Source organism: Falco punctatus (genome assembly GCF_963210335.1).
Source record: "Falco punctatus genome assembly, chromosome: 8".
In the NCBI taxonomy this organism is placed as follows: Eukaryota; Metazoa; Chordata; class Aves; order Falconiformes; family Falconidae; genus Falco; species Falco punctatus.
In genome coordinates this window covers 55030538-55053445 of record NC_137588.1, presented here as the reverse complement: position 1 = coordinate 55053445, position 22908 = coordinate 55030538, and the positions used below count along the sequence as shown (strand labels likewise).

Genomic DNA, 22908 nt, shown 5'->3' with positions numbered 1-22908 from the left:
CCCTGCCTCACCTCGGAGGGGGTGGTCGGGAGCGGGTCCTCGGGCAGCCGCACGCCCCTGGAACCCGGGCTGGGGGTGTTCCGCCCCCGCGCAGGGACAGCGATGCCCTTCGCCCGCCTTACTTGCCCAGGGCTGGCGCTCGCCCGCCGGCGGCTGGGGCTGGCCGGGGCGGGGGGGCGCGGAGCAGCCCGGCCCCTCGGGGCTGCCCTGAGGCCCGGCTGGGCTGGCGGCCGCCTCCGCGGGGCGGCGCGGCTGGGCGCGGGGCCGCGGCCGCCCAGGAGAGGGAGCCCGGCGGCCGCGGCTGCGCCGGGAGCGGCGGGGGCGCGGGGCTGCGCCAGGCGGCGGAGGCGGCGCGGAGCCGAGCGGTGCCCCGGTGCCGCCCGCCGCCGGCCCGGCCGCTGGGTACCGCCGCGCTTGCCGCCCCGGCCCCGCTGTGTCGGGAGGGCGTCCCGGCCGCCCGCCCCCCTCCGCCGGCGGTCGGGGGAGCCGCGGGTGCCTCCGGAGCGTCGCCAGCCCCGAGCCGGGCGCCGGTACTTACTTTCCGCACCAGTTCATCGCGCTCAGCCGGCACCCCGGGCGGCCGCAGCTCGGGACGGGGCAAAGTAATTTTGCCGCTCCAGGAGCCCGGCTTTGCCTCTCGCCCCGGCAGCCTGCCGGGCCGTCATTCCCCAGGAAGGCGTTAAAACCGGGGAGAGGCTGCCCAGAAGAAGCTGCGCCCGACCGAAGATGTTAGAGGAGGCGAAGAGGGGTTGCTTTTTGCCTGCTGCGTGCCTCCATGCCTGTCTTTCCCTTGTCTTAATCCTTTAGGAAGGAGACGCCGAGCAGGCAGAGCTTTCCTGGAGGGGCGATGCTGCCGAGCCCTGCCCCGGGCAGGAGGAAGCCCTCGCCGCCGGGACCCCCCAGCACCGGAGATGCGCGGCCCGGGGCGGGCTGCGGGAGAGCGTGAGGAGCTGCCTCCGCCGGCGCTTTCCTGAGAGGGAAAAAGCATGGTGAAAGCTGGGCCCGATCCCTGGAGCGCAGCCCCGCTGAGCGGGAGGTGGGATTATTCCGGGGCAGTTATGAGGAGCTATAACCTGGCAGCGCAGCGTTAAAGCGACTTGGCCCCGCTGGACGAGGAACCCGCCGCGGGCACCGCAGCCGCGCCCTGGCCGAGGTGGGGTGGCTCAGCATCCCCCCCCCCCCCTCCTCCTCTCGCCCCTCTTTCTCCTAAGAGTGAACGACAGAAGAAAGAACCGGTGCTCGGCTCTTGCCAGTGTTGGGAATACCGTGCCTTTTGACTGGGATGACCTACCCTGACGTGCCGCTTCGACGGGATGTACAAAGTGCGGCTGGGACTGCTCCGGCCAACAAAGTTTGTGGAATGACGGGCAGGGGCTGTGGGATGGAGGCAGCTGGGCACACGCCGGTGGGGTCCGTCACATGCAGGCCGACAGCACCGATCTGCTGCTCCCCTGAAAACTAATTCCTGATGGTCAAACTCTCCTGGTTTTTACTTCTCCCCTGCCAATTTGCACTTTCAGGGAAAACACACACACACCTGATGCAATGCAGTGTTTCAGTGTTGGTATTGTATGTAAGATTTGCTATGCAATTCCAAAACTAAAAGAGGAGGAGAGACGGCCCTGCATCCCAGAGCAAACAGAGAATCAGAGGTGAAAGGTAGGAGCCAGCATTTCTCATTTAAATAAAGCTAAATAACCTGAGCTACTTCTTACTGAAAACCTTTAAAACACACTTACTGTATGTGTATTTTTTTTTGTCTTGGAAGTGTAAATCAGTTTGAAACGAAGTGAAGATTTGCTTTCTGACGCTGCCCGGAAACAGAGAACTGATGCATTTTGTAACAGGAGTGTACCAAGGAGGAAGGATGGAGTGTTTCATCAGTGAGACATTTAGGAAACTAGAGGAAAAGCCCCTCGTATAGCATGCTTCAGTAAATATGAAGGGCTAGTGCAGTGGACGCTGGAAACACTCGATCAATAGCCTATTTAAGTGGGAATATATGCAAGCATGGAAAAGTGATTGCTTCCCTGTCTGTGGGGTATATTTGCAGAGGACAGCAGCAGAACATTTGCAGGTGAGCTGTCTGAATTAGGCTACTTCATGCTGGGGTGGTGCAGTGTGTTTCTGAAGGGATTGCTTAAAAAACAGTCTGTAGGGTAGACTGGATTAGTGCATTTTCAGTTCTTGCTCGTAGAGCTTTCAGTGTTGTTCAGGATGATTCAAAGTTGGTGAAGTCCTTCTGGGGGCGAAGGGACTGTAAGAAAGGACCTTTTGGTCTATTTGGTGATGAGTAATTAATGGACGTCTGATGTCTGTGATCTCTGCAAGGAAAGGAGCTGATGTCATCATGAAAATCATGATATGATTTTCCCTCAGGAGAAACTATGACTTGGAACGACACCACTATGGATGGGGAAGGGTTGCTGGTGGAAAGGGACTCTTCCTTTCGGATCCTCACAGGCTGCTTCCTCTCGCTCCTCATCCTCTCCACACTGCTGGGAAACACGCTGGTCTGTGCAGCTGTCATTAGGTTTCGCCACCTCAGGTCCAAGGTGACCAACTTCTTTGTCATCTCCTTGGCCGTGTCAGATCTCTTAGTGGCAGTTTTGGTCATGCCTTGGAAAGCTGTGGCTGAGATCGCTGGTTTCTGGCCTTTTGGTTCATTTTGCAACATCTGGGTGGCCTTTGATATTATGTGCTCAACAGCTTCCATCCTAAACCTCTGCGTCATTAGTGTGGACAGATACTGGGCCATCTCCAGCCCGTTTAGGTATGAGAGGAAGATGACCCCCAAGGCAGCCTTCATCATGATCAGCGTGGCGTGGACTTTGTCTGTGTTGATTTCCTTCATCCCTGTGCAGCTGAACTGGCACAAGGCTACAACCACAAGCTTTTTGGACCTAAATGCCAGTTTACAAGGTATAAGCATGGACAACTGTGATTCTAGCCTAAACAGGATGTATGCCATCTCCTCTTCTCTAATTAGCTTCTATATACCTGTGGCCATCATGATAGTAACTTACACGAGGATATACCGGATTGCTCAGAAGCAAATACGACGCATCTCAGCTTTGGAGAGAGCAGCAGTGCATGCCAAGAACTGCCAGAACACGAGTGGCAACAGAAGCAGTATGGACTGCCAGCAACCAGAGAGCAACTTCAAAATGTCCTTCAAGAGGGAAACGAAGGTTTTAAAGACTTTGTCGGTGATCATGGGGGTGTTTGTGTGCTGCTGGTTGCCATTTTTTGTATTGAACTGCATGATTCCCTTTTGCGAGCCTACCCAGCCATCCAAGGGAGCAGAAGCTTTCTGCATTAATTCCACCACCTTTGATGTTTTCGTTTGGTTTGGATGGGCTAATTCTTCCCTCAACCCCATCATTTATGCCTTCAATGCTGATTTCCGCAAGGCATTTTCAACCCTGCTGGGATGCTACAGGCTCTGCCCTATGTCCGGCAATGCTATAGAGACTGTTAGTATTAACAATAACGGAGCAGTTGTTTTTTCGAGCCAACATGAGCCCAAAGGGTCCAGCCCCAAAGAGTCTAATCTGGTTTATCTGATTCCACATGCAATTATCTGTCCAGAAGAAGAACCTCTCAAAAAGGAAGAAGAGGGGGAACTATCTAAGACCTTGGAGAAAATGTCTCCAGCACTGTCGGGTATCTTGGATTATGAAGCTGATGTTTCTTTGGAAAAGATCAACCCCATTACACAAAATGGGCAGCATAAAACCTGAACAGTAAGGTTTACTCAGCAAGACCCAATAGTGTGTATTGTAATAGTCTTTAAAAAAAAAAAAAAAGATACACAAGATTTTTTTTTTGGTAAGAAACTAAGCTCTAGGGAGAAATACACATTTACACTAAGCCCAGAATTAATTTTCCTGGCATTCAAAGCAAATTTAATATTTTAAACAATAAACAGAAAAGATACTGAAAATTGGTTAAAAAAAAGGATATTAAACTGTACTGTTCATACTGAGGAAAATATACAAATTTAGATACAGTGCAGTGACAAAATACTGCTTCTTTACACAGAGAAACCAATTTCTAGCTGAAAATGAGGCAAAAGGTAAATGTTAAGTATTTAAAGATTAATGTTTACTAGAAGTTAAAAGATTGCTGTGTCTTGTGGTAGTGGGTGTTAACAGGTCCTAATTAAAGACTGAGGGATTGTAAAGGTAGGTAGATGCCTTCTTAAAATTATTTCTGACAAATAATTGAGCCTTATAATGAGAATGGTTATTTTTAAAGCTTTGGGAGGTAATATGTTGATACTGGTTTTATTTCTTTATTGTTTTAAATTGATATTTTTCATATGTTATAACAGATCTAGCTTTATTTATGTTATTTAAGATGTTTAAATAATGGGATATTTTTGGAGTGTCATAACTGCATTTTGACCAGTCAACCAGTCAGCACTTTATTACAAGCTCTGATAGTCTGGAGAGCTGGTGAGGGGAGTGAAGGAATGTTAAGAAGCTCAGCAAGAAATGAAGGAATCTACAAACCTGATGCTGTGTGGAGTTCATTTGCTTGTGGGCTTTTTTTTTTTTAAAGTGGGATTTCTTTCAAAAGATAGGACCAGCGTTGACTGAGTTGTGAATTATCTTCCCTTATAGAAATAAAAGAAATTGCTGCTATTTATTTTTAAAAAGTTTCATGTTACAAAGACTTTGCTAGAATGTCAAGTTTGTGGGTCTGTAAATACCTTAAATATGACTACAACCTTAAGAAGACTCCAATTTGAGAAGAAAAGCTTCTTAGATAACAATTCTTAGTAGATAACATTTTGTATTTATGTAAGATAAACAGCTTTCTCAGACTTTTCTTATTTCAAGTCTTGGATATCTTTTCTGAACAAACACAATTGGTTATAATGGTAGTAAACATGCCAAACCTCGTTACCGTCTGTATTATTGCAGTACCACCAGGATCATGCTGTCTGTCTGCTGCTGTATCACAGTCAGAATTAAAAAGTGAGGTACCTAGTGCTTTACTTTGGAAACTGGGAGGACGTTACATTTTAGTAATTGCCATGTCGATAGTCCATTCAAATAAGGAATAGTGCCTCATTACCATTTTGGATTAAGACATTTCTAAATATGGATGGAACTGCAGCCCCCACATCAGAAACTTCCTGTGAGCTCCAAAAAAAGTTGCCAATGTTTAATTAAAAAAACCTGCTACTTTTCCGTTTTCCTTCCCTGCTGCTTTCCCTTTGTCATGCTAAAGCAATCAGTGAACATTAGCAACAGGAACATTGGGTGTTGATACTCAGCAGCGTTCAAAGAAAGCTTTTTGTTTTCTGAATGGCAGAAAATACCCTTTGGAGCAACTTTTTTCATAACGTATATCAACAAAATGTGTTGTCAGGAAAAGAGAACTGAGAGGAAAAAAATTTTAAAGTCTTATGAACTATATACATCCTGCATCAGGTCTGTGTATTTATGTATTGTGAATGTTTTCATAATTTTATTGCCTGTATGCTGCTTTCATACATATAATAAAATTATTTTGTGAACAGGAGGTCAAATGAAGCAATCTACATTGCATTTATTAAACACACGCTGGGTTTTGGCAGTTGTATCGATGTGTTAAAGGCGAGGACGGTTCCTCTTTTTCCATTTGCCCTCATTTGGGATCACACCTGTGAGGCAGATGGGAATTTTTATTACAAGCAGGAGAAAGCCCTCTCTGCTGAGAGACCTCTGAACCTTTGCTCTAAACTAGGATCTGAAAGCAGTAAACGCGGTTTGGAAACAACCACACTCTGTTTTAATGTAACTAGTTAAAATGTGTAAAGCTCAATCTGCTGGTAACTCTTACTTAAATGATTTTTTTTTTTTTTTTTTGCCTTGGTGTATGAGTAGTGAGTTTGGTTTATTACATGCTTTTATTGTTGCGGTTTTTTTTCTTCTTTTTTTTCCCCCCAAGTTGGGCACTGCTTTTCAGAGCCTGGTACAGCCCTGCTGCTAGCGTCTGTGTTTTGGAACAAGAAGAGTCATTTCAGAAGCGAGGCGATGGTGGGTACAGCTGAAGCACAGCACTGTCCCTCTGGTCGTGGCAGCCCTCGACTTTGTTTCTGCTTCTGTCAGCAGATTCGTTTTGAAATGAAGAAATGAACAACCATGGTCACTTCTGCCTCAAGGATTACTGGAGTGACCCATGCGTTCAGCAGCTGGGATCTGAGCTGGCGTAGGAGCTGTGGAGGTGTCCAGCTCCCCTTGGTGCCGGCTTCCCTGGGGCACTGATGGCAGCAGGGAGGCACGCCTGCCCCCAGGCTTCCTTAGCTCCTTGGGTAAAATTTCCTGGCATGGGTGCTGATGCCCAATTTTTTTTTTTTTTTTTTTTTTTTTTTTTACTTTTGAGGAATTCTTAAAAATTATACAGGCCAAAGGCCAAAGATGAAGTTTTGTGGTTGCTTAGTTAAATACATGTGCCTTCAAAAGCTTTTATTCTCAAAACTCCCAGCAGTCTGATATAATAGCAAAATACAAAATACCATTGAAGGAGATCATGTAAAGCAAGATGCTGTTTTTGTACTAATTTATATGGGGATGATTTGTGTTCTGAAACAAATGGTTGCTCTAGTGTGACCAGGAGCCATCCCAGGACCTCCCTCCTTGTGGATGGACCGGAGTTTCTGAGGGGCTCTGCGGAGGTCGGTGGAGAAGCGCGACCTGTTCCTGCTGCTGGGTGCTGCCCTGTGGGGGGACAGGCGCCCTGCTAAAGGCAGGGCAGGGGAGTCCATCTGCCGAGTTGATTTAATTGTTTTATCTCTTGTCCTATTTAAACTGTTTTTTGCTTCTACCCCTTTCCCTTACATTCATCTTAGAATACCATGAATTCGCCTTGATCCGCATTTACCAATGTACCCCATTTACCCCTTTATTTTCCAGCCTTCCCAATGTGGGTTTCTTTACCTCTCCTCCTTTTCTCCCACCGCTGCCAGAGCCGTTCTGTCACCCTGTTTGGCTTTATCAGCCCCAGTAACCCTTTGCTTGAGAGAAAGTCCAAATTAAAATCCTACCCTCCAGCATAGGCAAGAGTCCCAGCCTGCACCCAGAAATGCCTCTCTTACCTGTTGCAGAGCCTGGAGACCAGTGTCAGGGGCGACTAGAAGGGACAACAGCATGTACCTGCTAACTGCTACTCTATTTATGTGCTGAGTTAATTGCTCGGGAGCCGTATTACCTGTTCTGTGCCTGCTGCCCAGCTGCTTGAAACCAGTGGTCTGCGGAAACTGCTGGTCACACCAATGTCACAGTGCACCCCAAGGGCTGGAGACATGCCAGAGCTGATAGCAGGGAATTAACAGATACGGTTTGGCCATAGTAACCCTGCGAGCAGCCTGCGAGGAGGGCTTACTGTTCCCTGCTAGCAGGCAGCCGCAGCCTCTGCTGTTCTGGAGGACAGAGCAGCAGAAGTTCATTTGCAATAACGTCACCTTTGGAATAACAGCCACTTAAGTGAAATGCTTCCCCAGGAATATTTTTCCCACCATGTGTTGCAATATGTGGCTGGGCAGAAGCAGAGCCACCGAGAAGCAGGGAGGTGCCAGGACACCAGGATGTCACTGTCACTGCTCCCACCAGGATGGCCACCTTGTCTACCCCATGAGCATCAGGTGCTTTTCTCCCTGCCTTCCCCCCGCCACCCCCCACCCCTGGCCCCAGCAGTATTTTCCCCTGCAGAGTGAGTCCTGCTGTGTACCTTTCTGATGTGCCCGCAAATAACCTGGGAAACCTGGAAACCTTTTTTTCTGCATTGCTTCCTTGTGACTGAAGGTATTCTTCTGTTTGTGGATGGAAGAGTTTAATCATTCACCTGATGGCCTTGTTGAAGGAGCTGTTTGCAACAAATGAACCATAATCACTAGATTAAATCTGAGTGTATTTCTCCCTTCTCTTGGCAAGCATTTTATGCTGATTTGGGTTTCTAACTTAACAAAGCGGACAAAAGATAGAAGATGAAAGAGGAAATGCTTTTTGCTGATGTAGTTTTAATAACAGTTATTGGGAGCCAGTCCTGGATATTTTCAAATCAATAGTTTTCAGAAGCACCCAAATCTGACTGAAATGTCAAAAACCTGCCTTGATTAGTACCTTGAGAGACAGATTATTCCAGTAAATATTTTTGGGTTTTGATATAATGATAGTAGAATAAGTTGTAGTGATACCACTTATATAGCCACACAATGAATGTGACTGAAAGAATAAGGAAAACAGTGCTACCTATTTTGCAGCTTTTAAAAGACTGAAACACATAGCCAAAATGTTCTTGCAGTGTGCTGTTGCAGTAAGGGTGGGCTGTGCGCTGAGCTGAGCTTTGGGCTCCAGCCACGAGCCTCGGATCAGGTGGGTGGTGATGCCCCTTTGCGAGTGGGTCCGGGCTCTCCGACTGCCTCCTGGAGCCCGTGGCCGGCTGTGGGGTTTGCACGGTGCTGACCTTTCCAGCCCCAGATCCCAAAGCTGGGGATGCGCTTGTGAGCTCCCACCTCCCCAGCCAGGCACAGGTTTTTCCAGAGCACCGTTGGAAGCATGTTTCTACACATGCAGTTTTGAGGCTGAACATGTAAATTGAGTATACGATGGCTATTTTCATGTGAGCTGTCTTTACAGTTATGGTCGGAATGAAATGACAATTTTCTGTCATGCCTGTTTTTATTCTATTTCTATAAAAAAACTCTGGACAATGATACAGGAGAAGGCTGTTGGCCTTGCTGTGCTGGTGGCCATTGCTTTTCTAATTTGACTGCGTTTCCCTTTCGGTCCCACCAGGCTGTTCCTTCCCCTTTCCAGGAGGGACGTTCTTGGCTGTTCTTTGGTGAAGGAGTTTCCTCAGGCCTGTGTGGGCAGTGGTGATGGATGGTGCTGGCAGCGTGGTGCAAATCCTGTTACCGGTCACGAGGAGCAGCAACAACAGACCCGGGCTCCAGGTTCTGCACTGAAATAACAGGATTTGTGTCAACAGAATTGCTTTAGTTTCTGTCCCTCTGGATGGGCTGGTTTCACCCAGGAAGGCAACATGGGGATTAGAGGGATATCCTGGCCCTTGTTCATCATCGCCCTGTGGATATGGTGGGATGGATGATTTGGAGTACAAGAGGCACAAAAGAGCAAGTGGCAAAGGGCTCCAGGGCTGGCTGCAGGGGAGCAGTTCTGGGGATGGTGGCACTGGGGGAACCCTGTGCTCCAGTTCCTGCGCCGTGATCCCAGGCAGCCGGAGGGCATGGGTGAAGGAAAGGCTCAGGTCCAGCTCTGTCCCAGCCAGCCCCAAGGAGCAAACCACCTGTCAGTCCCTGCATCACCACGGGGCTGGCTCCGCGGGGAATGTGGCTTTGCTTTGGGGCCAGGTGGGTACAGCCTGCACTGCCCCGATGCCAGCTGGGCTCAGTCCAGCCTGAGAGTGCTCAGCGCTGCGGTGGGATGCTCGGCACTGCTGTGGGATGCTCAGCACTGTGGGGGGATGCACAGCACTCTGGTGGGATGCTCAGCATTGTGGTGGGATGCTCGGTACTGCCATGGGATGCTCAGTACCGCTGTGGGATGCTCAGCAGAGGATCTAGTCTGGGATCAGGTCTGGCTTCAGGCTGTGATTTGACTCAAAAAGAAATTAAATTTGTAATTATGTCTGCAGTAGGGGATTTGTACAGCTAACTTACACTTTGCTTTGCTCCAGATAACTCATATGTTTGTTTTTCTTGGATGTCCTGTATTTGTTATGTCAGTAGTTTCCCTTTAAATCAGTTGGATTTTTTCCTGTTTGAATAGTTTCCACCCAACAGAACAAAAACTGATTGTGGGATATTTCAAATAACAAAACAAAATAAAACAGTGTTGTTTGAATATATCATTGGAGGATGTTCTGGTATTTTCAGAATTAATTTCTGTATTTTTAATTTACTTAAGTTGTCAGTTTGCAGTGTTAGATTTTTAAAACTCAGATCAGATCTCTGGTTTGAAAATACTGACAAAGAAGTTAAATATTAAAAATAAAACGAAATAGTTTAATGTGGCTTCCATTAAACAATTTGATTGTTCTAAACTTTTACCTGCTCCCATCCCTTGATTTTCAGATGATTAAATTATTATTTTCACATTTTTCTAAGACAAGGAGATGTTTTGAAGTCTTGAAAGTAGACACAGAATGAGAGAAATATTTGCTTCCTAGATTTTTGTTCCACTGATGTGAGAAGCCAAAGGTTTCACTGAACTAAACTACCATTGCAAAGTTTCTTAATTTCAGAGAAAGAATTACAGATTGTTTTTATTTTGTTTCTCTGTTAATAAAGGAGATTCTGATGGTGCTACTTTCCCTAATCATTTGGATGCCATTCTGTGCCAGTAACAATAATTTTTCTTTCATGTGCATGCACGTACACATATACAGCTCTCAATTAGCAGATTCACAGAGTGTGTGGAAGTGATGAGAAGTGAATTTAAATTAATATATTTCTTTGCTACAGAAGCAGACCACAGGAGATGAAGCAGGCCTGTATCGCCTGTGTTAAAAGGACAGACCTGTCAGGACTCATCGATCGTTACTGCCAGCAGTCCTTTGTGCGTGACCTTGTGCTTGGAAGCACGTTTCAGCCACACGGCGCTGGGACCAGGCTGAGGCTGGGAGCCGGCACTTCGCGATGTGCAGGTGGAGCTGGTCGTGCTCTGCCTGTTCAGGAGCATGTGTGTGCCCAGGAGATGAAATGTTTGGGAAACTGTTAAAACATACACTTTGAAATTACTCCGTAAAAGGTGTGTTAAATTAGGAAAAAAAAAAAAAAAAGACTTAATGATGCTGTTATGTTCCGTTTCACTTTCTAGTTTTCTAAGGCTTTTGTAACTATTTCCATAATTGTGAAGTTGTAAATGGCACCATCTAATTTAATCCTCTTTGCTCTTCTGTAGTTGTATTAGACTTTGATATTGATTTGTGTTTTCAGCTGAACAAACTCTGCTCCAGCAGCTCCTCTGTCCTGCTGATGCCTGTTGAAACCCTGGATCCCACCAGGTCCATTGGGATGTGGGACAACAGCAAAAGGAGCCCCTGGAAATGGCTACTTTTGAACAGTGGGAAATTATTTTTGAGCAAAAAATTCACTTTTCAACTTGGTGTCTATTTTGTAGGTCCTAAACCTAATCCAATTTCATATTTTTCATGGTTTATTTGCAAACAGTTTGAGCTAATTTTCTCAAAAGCAAGACTTGCATCTTAGAGAGCACCAGTACTTTCTGAGTGAGAAAGATATTAACATTTCAGAAATATTTTGATTAAGTAACATTACAATCCTTATAAGGTAGAGCATTTTCAATGCATTTTGTTCACCTGTAACATTCTTCAAAATAAAAATATCAGGTTCTGATGAGAATAGTTTAATGCAGAAACTTCCAGTCATATTTCTCTCTTGCTTGAAAGGATGGAATATTGGGATAGGGGTAGCTTGGTGATAGCATGTAGCACTAGCGAAAACATTTCCTAGCCAAGTGTAAACAGGAACATTTCGACATTTAGTAATTCCACTTGTGCTATTTAATCCCCCTCATTGTACAATATTGATTATATTTAAACAAACAAAAAAGTATGTGAAGGTAACTTCCATCACAATAAGCATCATTATTTGGCCTTTTGCTGGGACTTTCAGTAGACCATGCAAGGATGGAGTCCTGGCCTGGACTTAAAGGGATTTTTACCTCTCTACGTGGCATTTTCATGCTTGGGCTGTAGCATATGAATTCCTGCTCTCTGTGTTCATCTTGCTGCCTTTCGGCAGAAGCAAACCTCTTCTTCTCTCTTCCCCGTCTTTTATGCATGTTCTCTCCATTCTGACTCTTTTTCATTTACTTGTTAGGATAAAGTAAATTGTGGGAATGTGATTTGAACGGATACCGTAAACATTTTTTTACTATAACAGCACAAGATCCTGTCTGTGACTCAGCCAGTCCTGGTGTAAGGCAGCCGTGGTCTAAGCTTTATTTATCCTGATCCTTTTGACATCCCCTGCACACACGCAGATGCACGGATGCAGTGTTCCAGGGAGCCTGGTTGTCAGGATCTCCACGCTCACAGCCCTGAGGTGAGTGATGCACATCACAAAGTGGGAAGGGGAGAGTCCCAGTCAGTGTATTGACTGAGGCATTCTCAAAGAAAGGATAAAAAATCAATGAGCTCATACCCTTTTGTCGGGACAGTACACTGAACCCCCGAAACAGTGCTCTTCCAGTGTTGCCAAGCATCTGCCCTTCTCATCTCAAAAAACATTTTCAGCGACTGATCTTATTTTGCAGTTTTTACTCAGCTATAATGTGCAAACACACCTATCTCCTACATGTAATTTAAGTAAAGACCCAGCTGCACGATAAAAGCAAATAGAATATAAAGTATAGCTATCAATCCTGACACCCAGGAAAAAACACCCATCAGCGAAGGGTGGTTTTTTCCCCACCCTTGACATGGGTGTAAATCAGGGCAACCGCATCAAAACTGTGCCGACCTGACACGGTGCCTGCAAGGAGCCTGAGTGGGGTCCCACCCTGCGAGGGTGCTGCGGTCTGGTCCACGGTCCTCGTGCATTTCCCCTCCCAAACCAACACAATAAAGGAAACGCTTTACATGTCACCGGCTGCAATCAATGGGGTGTTCAATATTTCAGTCACTTTCTTTTTGCAAAAGGACTGGTGATTCCTCTCCACCCCTATTTGCTGGCCATGCTCAAAATTCAACGTAGGGAATATTCATCGGTAAAAGCCTCTGGGGTTTATAGAACAGCCGCACTGCTGCAGAGGGGGATGCGTGGGGTGGGATGGCTGAGGAGAAAACACACTCTTCCTTAAAATGGAAGGGCTTCTGTGCTATTTTATTCTATTTATTTTATTTTACCTCTTTCCCTTGCTCATGGCTGGCAGAAAATCGTTCCTGAGTGCTACTTTCCCATGCGCTTTATGTAATATTTTAAACCTGTAACAAAGGCATCAGCTTGCTTGTTATGCTCTGCTCCAGGTGGTCCAGAAATGGTGTCCTAGAAATGCCATGAACAAACCTGGAGACACTGAGCTGAAGAGGAGGGTGCTGGCAGGAAGGAGGACCTTCCTTGCCGACAAGCGCTTTCTGGCGTCTGAAGTGAGAAAATCCCTTCCTTGGGCTGAAGGACTCATTTATTGTGAAGGACTCCCTTATCTGCAGTGTATAGCTGGGTTTTCCCCCTCCATACTCAACCAGCTGGAACTGGGAAATTTAGCATTGTCTCGTAATGTTGCTTCTTTTGATAGCAGCAAGCTGATGTTTAGTTGTGTCCATAACCCAGGCGCACTAAACAGACTGCAATTGTTTCAACAAAGTCAATCAAAACGCCCCTTATATTTGCATTCCTTAGGGAAAATAAAGGATTGACATGTAACGCTGCCAAGTAGTTTCTCAGTCTTAAAGTTCTCTCTCAGGCATGTGAGCTACAGTCTGCAATGATGCACCGTCACAGCATGGGCTGTCACTTGTTTGCACAGTGCATGGAAAAACTGTACAGGAAAAATGGTCAAATTATTAGGCCACGTGGTGCACAGGCCTGTTCACCACATATCTGGGGATATTTGCAGTACTAAGACATTTAAATATTATGATTTCTGTGGCTGTTACTCAAGCCAGCATCCTGTGATGAATGTATCATCTTTCACTTTGGATGTCAGGGATGACACAGTTACTGTTTGTTACCACAGGTGCAGGGTGTAACGCCATTCCATACTTTAATTCCAGCTTGTTCCAATCCATCACTTCTGTCTCAGTGGGAAGCTGAGATGGGAGAAACATGCAGGAGGAGGTTTTAGTGCTGCTTTTGTGTCATTATCCTTTGTCAGTCTTGGAGGAACCATTGCTCCTGTTACCAATGCGGTCTTGAGCGTGGGGGTTCGGGGGACGCTGCTGTTAGATTTGCTACAAGGGCATTGTTGTAATGCTCCGTGACATTACAGCTGTCACATTGTGCCCCATGCTGGCATCCCAAAGGACTTGCGCTTCCTCTGTTCCTTTTTGACATCAGCCTCTCCCATGAAAAAAAAAAAAAAGAATCACCTGTACAGTCCCTTAACAAGCAGTTTTTGGGGGCAGGGTCAGCTAACTCCGAACGCTCCATTTCAAGGAGATGGAGACATCCCCACCCATGCAGCTGGCACGTGATGACTGACAGTGTGGGTGCTACCAAAGCAACTGCTCTGTGGTCCTGTGGTGCCTGCCATCAGCGGAGCTCAAGGGGCATCTTTCCATCATTGGCAAGAAATCACTGCTGTGACCGCTGCTGCTGCTGCGTTATTGGGGCTACCCAGGAAAGCAAGTGCTTCTCTGGCAGGCGGAGACAGCCTGGGCTGGCTGGGGTGGTTTTGCTTTAGAAAAACATGGCAATTTCAGGAGACAAATGTTTACTGTTCCAATCCCTCAGACTCACTGCAACAGGACATGGAGCCCTTGGGATGCTCAGCAAGTGCTGGTGAAGCACGGTGTGTTCCGTGTGGATGATGGAGGGGACACCTGCAGCCTGGGCTCCCCAAAGGCTGCTTAGGTTGCCTCCCTGTGTTATCTCCCTGTCTGCAGCACGGGAGCTACAGCAGGAGCTGATGCTGGAATTCCAGCGGAAGCCTTGATTTTATTCATTCTGCAGCCAAAATTAGGCCACCAGTGCTGCCAAGAGGCACACTTTTTTGGTTTGATACGTGGAGAATGCATTTTTAATGCTGTAAGTGCTGTTCTCTACCATGGACTCCCATGTGATGCACAAATTCCGTTAGTGCCTTGCAGTAAAACAACATTTGCTTCCAAGGAGGACAGAGAAAAATACAACAAATAATATTTTTTCATTAAAACTTAAAAATATTACTTTTAACTGGCCAGCCTCTGACCTTTCTCCGATCTCAGCTCCCAAGTAGTAATTCTATCTCGTGAAGCTAGAACCGGAGCAAAAAATCAAACCCGATGTTTACTACTGCAGGAAAATGTATGTGTCTCGACATGGGCACCAACCTTCAGCTAAAGTTGAGAAACATTTAGAATAATTTTTCTTTTTTCTTTCATCCTGGTCATGCTGTGAACTTCTCCCTAATTGCAGAAAAGATTTTTGATTAAATGAGTAGGCTTCATGAATCTGAATTCTCATCTGGGCAGAACAGATTTAATACTGAAAACTACCCCCCAAAAAATCCCAAACATCCTCCCCATAAATGCAAAACTTGCTGTGTGGTGGAAAGAATCACATTTCATTCTTGGGCATCTGTGATTCCTTTCAGTCGTCCCTACGAAGATAAAAGAATAATTGAAAAAAAGTTGCAAAAGAGGGTTAAAGATGATTTTCCTGCAGGAATATCCACTGTGCTCTAGATGGGAGAGAAATTCTTGCCTTGGGTTACCCCACAAACTAAACCTTTCTGGGTCATGGGCAGTTGCCAACCCTTATGCAGAGTCATTAGGAAGCATGTGGAGTGTTTTACTTACCTTTGCTTTCTCTGCATGAACTGGGAGCAGGGATCAAAGGTGGTGGGGTGTTTGCATGAGAAGGGAGAGCAAAAACGTGGTGGTGATGTTAGGTCCTGGTCAGCAGCTCCTGGTGCAGCCTGCTGCTTTGCACTCAGTCTGGGTGGCAGTTTCTCACCAAGTCACCCTGGTGAGAAAGGTTTCCGACCCACAGATTTTCCAATTGCAAAAGCTACCTGGCCAACACGCAGAAAGTTGAGCCGTTGCAAGGAATTCGCGAGTCACCTGAACTGCAGTCACATATGATGATGTTTACTGGAAAACAATGAGTTAAGCAAAATCTGAGCGATCAAGTGTTCACTGTATTGCTCCTGCTGTTCTCTTCAGCCAAGTGCAGCAGGAGGGAGCCAGACCCCTCGTGTCAGTGTCACCATGTGCGCTGAAGCTGTTATCTCGCTCCTGTTTCACTGCGAGGGCTGGGAGCAGCTCTGCCGTGTGGGATCCGTGCGGAGTGCATCTGGTTAACTTGACTATCTGTGTCATTTGGAACAAGATTAGAAACAAGGCTCAGGCAATCCCCGCTCTGCCTGGGAGCACTTTCTAATCAGCACGTTTAGGGAAAGAGACGGTGCCAGATGAGCAGCTACTTAATTTCTGATGCATCCTAAAGCACGCAGAAAGCAGGGTACGTGCTTACAAGGAACTGGACAACTGGTCTCTTTCTGGATTAATGTGAAAGGTGTTTTCAGGAGAGATATGCAGAGGTATAAATCCTCTTGAGCTTTGAGGAATTTCTGTTTCAGATCTTCAGAATCTTGAGTTTATCGCTTTTTTCCATGTGGGGGCATGGTTACATATCTGCAGTCATTTGGCACAGGAGGCCCTGTCTTAGAGCAGCTGTGTACTTTAAATTCTCCCATCGAGCAAAATGCGATTGGTTTCTTGCTCTGTTTCCTGCTTAGCGGAAGAAACGTTCCCTCCTGTGGGGATGCATTAGCAGGGAAGAGACTTCAACACACAGGGAAGAAATGCTGGAGTCGCTCATGGGCAAATGTTTATCTATTACGGCTGAATGAAATCACAGTGATATAATTTATTCCCTGGGATTTGCATTAGATTTATCCTGGCATATATGAGATCACAAAGTTCTGCATGCACAGGTCCCCTGTTGATTAGCACAATGCGATTCCGATGGAATTCCAGACCACCTTAAGACTGCCTGAGGTTTTCCTCAGAAGACCCTTTCTCAGTTGTTGCTTATCCCTTTGCTGAGCCTCAGCCGTTTGGATAGAGATTTTTCTATGCTGGATACGTGCCTCAGGCAAATCTACAAACTTTAAAGTGTCAGTCACAACAGTGAAGTCAATACAGCATAAGAGAATAGGGGAAACAGAAAGCTGCATTTCCCACATGAAAATTTATGGCTGTTGTGAGGAGAAGCTCAAAGGCTGCTGTGCTTTGGAGCGAGGGCAGACAGTTCTGCGGGTGGCTGGTGCTGGCAGCACCTTCTGCTGGATTCTGCTATTCCACCCAGGAAAAATACACCTGAACTTCAGCAGTTTAGGTGTTTCTGGAACCACCTAACTTTTCTGCGCTTGGGAGTGTGTTGAGCACCTCCGATGATACATCCCCACCAAGCACGCTCCTCCTCCTTGCCCCTGGAACTGGGCTCACCTCCACCGAGGTTTTGAACATGACCTAAGACAAGGTCTGCAGAGGCAGAGGATTTTCCCTGCCTTGACTGTGGTGGTATCACAGGTGAGAGGAGCAGCGGTGTCCATCCTGTGCCTTCAAAAAACCATTTTGATGCTCCCAGGGAGGTCTGCACCTGCCGATCTGAGACATTTCAGTTTAAACATGAGAGATGAAAAGTGCTGCTCCTGCAGCAGCATCACCTTGCTGCATGAGTAGTTTAACAGAAATGAGTTAAGGTGTTTTTCAGTTGTTACCAGAAAAAGGTGAAAGAACAGGGCTAAGAAGGTTCCCTGCCCAGGGGAGGCTGTTCAACTAGACAAGGGACCTCCTGGTGAATGGTACAGAAAAGCTACAGGCAGGTGGGGACCAGTGGTGAGGGTGGAAGCTGGGAATCCAGCACCCTCCACTTCCAGCCCCACTGTGCTGGCTGCAAAGCTGGGTTTTCCCCTCCAATATTAAGGATCTGTTATTAAACAAGAACAAAGAGGGAGAGGTTTTATTTGCATTTTTTTTTGGTCTTTAATAAAAGGATACACCAGAGTGTCAGAATGGGAAGATACTGCTGATCTTTCGCTTCCATGCGTGTGTTGTGTGCCCAGGGTGGTTCCAGCATCGCCATCCAGGAAATGAAACCAGCAAAAGTCTTTCCTATTAAAGCTGACACAGCTTGAGAGGACTTAAAAAACAAAACTAAAAAGGAAAATGAACGTCTGGAGCTTCCATTCACATTGAGGCAAAAGATGGTAGAGAAACTTGAAAGATTTGGTGAATCTGAGAAAGAGGAGTAGTGTCCCACTCACATGCTGCTGGCAGCAAAGATCAGTGCTTGCGAGTCGCTGCTCCCAGCCGTGATGCCCAAACCTAACTCCAGAAGGCTTCTTTGGGCAGAAGCTTTGGGGGAAACAGCCTGACAAGGCTGTCAGCCTGCATTGCAGGAATTCACACCAATTTTGCCTTATACTAACAACATATCCAATTGGTGTTTGCAGCCCACCATGCAGAGAGTTTCTGTGGTCTGGCTTCAGGCATCACATCTTTGAAGCAGGAATTGCTTGCAGCAGCTTTGCAGGGTTGCATTTGCTTGCAAAATGTTGTACATTTAAAATTATCTATGATATTAAAAAGCCCCCATCCTCTGTATGTTACTAGTCTCTCTGAACAGAAGTTTTGATGCTAAGGAGTGTATGAAGTGGTCTGAAATAAAAGCAAGCTGCATTCTGGCTTTGTGTTCCAAATGTGGCCTTTTTGAGGTATTAAAATGAGTCCAGAGAGGGGGAATAATTGTTTAAATTTTAATTTTTATGCCTATAGGCATCATAGTTACTTTTTTTCTTAGCTGACTGAAAAAAATACTTAATGACCCTGTTTTCTTGGTGCTCCCACCAACTTGCCGAACACAAGCTTAAGAAAAGCAACTAAATGGCTGATATTTATCTGAGCCTAAAGAAGCAGAATCCCTCACAATTCTTGCGTCATGGGAATTGAGAGGCAGCAAGAACATGGCAGGTCCGTAATTTGGTTTTACTGACATGCTCAGGCAACGAGTGTGACATCTTACGGGATACTTACAGGATCAAAGGAAGATTTTTATTACCAGAACTGAAGGATAAATCCAGAGTTCCTTTGCATGATTTATTTCCATTTCAAGTATCCAGGTCTTCTGATTGGAAGGGAGCAGGACAAGAATTGCTTAGATAGAGGATCTGAGTTTGTCTGAAAGAATTCAGCAAAGAATCAAGCTACAGTTTTCATTTTCTGGAGCATCTCAGATGGGCCGGACATCTCAATGCTTTTGTCTCTAGCTCCTAAAAGTATTTATTTTATTTCATTGATGTCCTCACTGTTTTCCAGACCAGTTTCTCCAGTGTTTGAAGATTTCTAGAGGGGAGAAAGCCTGAAAAATCTCCACTGCCACATGTCACAGGGTGACCTCGCATAATGGTCCCACCACCCCATACATTATTTCTTCTTTAGGCACTCAGAAAGCATTCCTTGGTGCTGGGCTCCAAGACTACTCCCCCAGCCCACTACTAACAACTGCAACAACCAGCTCCTCCTTGCCTGGGCTAATGGCTAGTGTTGGTTTGCTTGTTTTCCCCTAAAGCTCATGGAAAGCTTGGGCAAAGAGAAAGAAACCATCTAGGCTGATGGAAAAGCTGCAATCTCAAAGGGAGAGAGGAAAAGGAGGGAGAGGACAAAACCAGCCTTCATTTTCCTCCAGGTCTCATCCCCTCACTCATTTTCAGCACCTACATTATTTCTTTCTGCTCTGAACCACCCGCTCACCTGGTTCCCTAATACGGACCGGGAATATTCCCTGTCAGCCAGAGCAAGCAGAGCCCTGGCCGTTTCCTGCAGGGAGCAACGGGATGCATTCATTTACGTATGGGTGGCCTCATACTTAATCAAAAACAGCATTTCCCATCAGCTTGAGTGAATGGCCAAGTCCCAGCCTGACCTGCGGGCAGCTGAGCAAGGCTGCGACAGCTACAGAAGATTCTGCTTCTGGGTGACATGGGTAAAACACAAAACCTTCAGCCTCTCCCTGGTCCCTGCCTCAGTGGGCACAGCGTTGGGGTTGTTTGTGCCTTTCTGTCCTGCCTGTGTCGGTGCATGTGACTTTACATACCTCGGGCAGAGCTGACAGGCTCCAGATGGTTGGCATGGTACCTTACAGAAGAGTCAAATTATAATTAAAAAAAGCCACATGAGTGATTTTGAAAGTAATAAGATAATGCTGCTGTAACATGAGGGACCTGGGATCAGAAAAGCAATCACTTTTGGGTAAGTCATTCAGCCATTTAGCCTTCTTAGCATCTGAGAAATCCCCTATAACGGACTCGTGGTTATATAGCACCACCCCGTCTGTCAAGCAGACACTAATGTCATTGTTTTATCCCTCTTCATTCTGCTGTCAGTTAACCACTGTTTTCTCTGTGAGATAATAATAAAGCTGATGTGCATTTTACTGTGTCCAGATACATTGCTCTCTAAATGAGAGGAAATAATTTCAGTTTAATGTCAGGCTCCAGTGAAGGAAGAAATGAACATGAAAAGCAAGTACCCCCTTGAAATAATAGTTGCAAAAGCAGAATTTATTAGTGCATACTGCATGCCCATTTTTCACCAGTGTTTTGTACAGTCACAGTGAATTAAGTATAAATTGTCACAGCTCCATCAGCTTTAATAGCACTGCACTTACAACTAGCACCTCATACTGGAACTCTTCGGAATGAATGATGGGTATGACTATTGAGAACTTGCAAAATTGAACCTTTTTGCTGAGGCCCATGAATATTGGCCTGCTACCACATCTCCTGTCACTCTTCACTTATTTTCCTAAAAAAGGGAAGATCTGCCGAGGGCTTGCTCCATTGCCCAGACAGCGTTATCTTCTCTTCCATATTGTATTATCCATCATCTGATTTTATTGTCTTTTATCCTTTTAACAGCATTGCTACAGCGTGTGGTGCAAATGAGGAGAAGGTGCCAGCTTAGATCTCAGAAACTGGCTCTGCTACCTCTGTGCAGGAGCTGCCATAGCTCTGCTGCTCTCCTGTTTCTGCCCTGGCCCAGGGGATGCTCAGGAGGAATATCAGACCATCAGGGAGAGAACAGGTTTCATCCTGCAGGGTCATGAGCGGTTGTCTAATGCCTGTCTGTGCTCAGTATCTTGCTTCCAGCACGAAGCACCACCTCTCTCTGCACTTGCTTTCAGGGAGAAGGTAATGTGAAGAGTTGTTCTCGCTTACTCCAGCAAGGTTGCATGGGCAGCACTGTATTCAGAATTTCAGTCTCTCTTTTTCACTTTCCTTGTTATACTTTTGCTTGCCCAAGTTCCCTAAGCTTGCCTAACAAGATGTTGTGTGCACCTCTGAATTTAGTTTGAACTATATTTCACCTTACCATATTTATCCAGACAGCAATAGATAACCCTTCAGAAGCTTTAAAAAAAATGAAGAAAAACAAATTGTCTGATTGGAATCTGTTGCTTGTTGTTTGTTTTCTTCAAGAAAATTCAGATTTGAAATATAAATGTGATTGTAGCATAAGTAGACTATGGTAAACATCTAAAGAAAAAGGTGAGCAGTTTGTGGTTAAGCACAAGCAATAAAACAAATTTCAAGTTTAGCATCCTGTTTCCTCTGATGCACTTCTGCCCTTCACACACACTGTAATTCAACCTGGGGGTTGAGTAAGGCATTGGCTGAATGCTCAAATAACCACAGAAAGGAATATTCCAACATGGGATAGTCCAGGATCTCTACTCTAAGATGTATTTAACACAGCCTGCCAGGAGATGAGGAGCTCAGGCAGGGCCATGGGCTTATTTTTTTTCCAGGACACTCTCTTCTGAAGCCTTTTCCTCAGCTGGTGAGGCAGGCACGTCTGACGGATGGCTGTCTTCAGACTGGACCAACAGCTTGAAAAGCTAAATAGGATGTCTGCTGGAAAATATGCCCAAAAAAAGCAGCAATTTGTCCCTGGAATGATTTACTATTTGCAGTGAAGTCCACTTTATCCTGGAAAGCAGGCTAAAAGAGAGGAAAGCTTAAATAATACCTGAGAGATGCCTTTCACGTATGTAGACGTATGATGGGGTTCAGACTGTGTGATTAAGGTGCAGGAAAGAGCAACATACAGTGAAGGCATTCAGCAGAAAGAGAGAAGTGGATTAAGACAAAAAAATAAATGCATTTTCAAAAAAGGGTCATGGACAGTGTATCTTTACAGTATTGTGGAGAGAAATTAGGAAATGGCCCGAACGCAAAGGAGACCGAGACTGTAACGCGTGAGTCACAGGAACTCAGTCGCAAGCCCGAGAGGTAGAAAGTGAGCTCAGATTTTCAGTCATCCTCTCCAGGCAGGAATGAGTCAGGCAAACAGACATTTGATGATGCTCGTTCCAGAGAGGAACTGGAAAATTTGCAGCGGGAGAAGAGAGCCAGCAGGCGAGCTGGGCGGCTGTGCGGAGCACCGGAGACCTCAGCCCAGGGCTGCTAGCCAGGGGGAGTGTGGAGGGGTGCCTGAGGGTAGATTTCTAACTGCTCCAGCCCCCACCATGTTCTCATTAGGAGGGCTGAGATAAAATTCTCATCCAGATGTAAGGCTGGTTGCTCTGGCCTTACTACAGTGTAATTTAGTCTAGCTTGTAAATAAAAAAACCCAGAGCATTCTTGTATTCTTTTATTACTTGACCCATGCTGGCTTTGCTCCGGATCTTTTACATTGACTTCAGAGCTGATTTACTTTGTGGCTTGTTCAGATTTGGCACTGGGGATGTCACAATCCTGCGCTCCAGGCAGGAGGGACTGGCTGTGCGGTGACACAACGGGAGAAATTTCCCGAGCAGCATCCCGGGGCAGCGGCAGCAAGGCTCTCGCAGCCTTCACCTCCCAGCAGGCCGAACACCCCTCTGCGCGCACGGGGACGGGGTTACAAGGAGGGCTCCAGCGGAAAGGAGCCAGGCCTGTGGCTCCCCAGGAAGGTTTAGAAATGTCCCCTGCTATTTCGGGGGGACAAAGTCTTTAACGCAGTGCACCGGGGTGCAGCAGGGAACGTGCCTCTCTCCCTGGCTGTATTAGACCTCCCATACTGGGAGGCTGAGCAGAGAGAACTCTGCAAGGGCTTTAAATGAAATGAAGGTCTCTGTCCCAGCCCACCCTTTGCTCCGGGAGCTCAGTGCTGGTGGTCCAGGGAAGCCCTGGCAGGTTCTGTGCTTGCTGGCCCACAAGAGGTCCAGCCGCGCTGCTGAGG

General features: G+C 46.3%; 1 protein-coding gene across 4 annotated transcripts in view; it reads left to right on the top strand.

Moving 5' to 3' along the window:
• The first annotated feature begins 539 nt into the window (after positions 1-539).
• DRD1 (dopamine receptor D1) overlaps positions 540-22908 on the top strand; it is a 57986-nt gene continuing 35617 nt past the window's right edge. The window contains exons 1-2 of one of the 4 annotated variants that reach the window (XM_080400762.1): positions 540-1659; positions 2380-22908. The exon at positions 2380-22908 is cut by the window's right edge and continues 35617 nt beyond it. In XM_080400762.1, coding sequence (XP_080256888.1) covers positions 2388-3743 — 1356 coding nt within the window. In that variant the 5' untranslated portion in view covers positions 540-1659; positions 2380-2387 and the 3' untranslated portion in view covers positions 3744-22908. The other 3 variants (XM_080400760.1, XM_080400761.1, XR_013930261.1) reach the window with 3 other exon arrangements.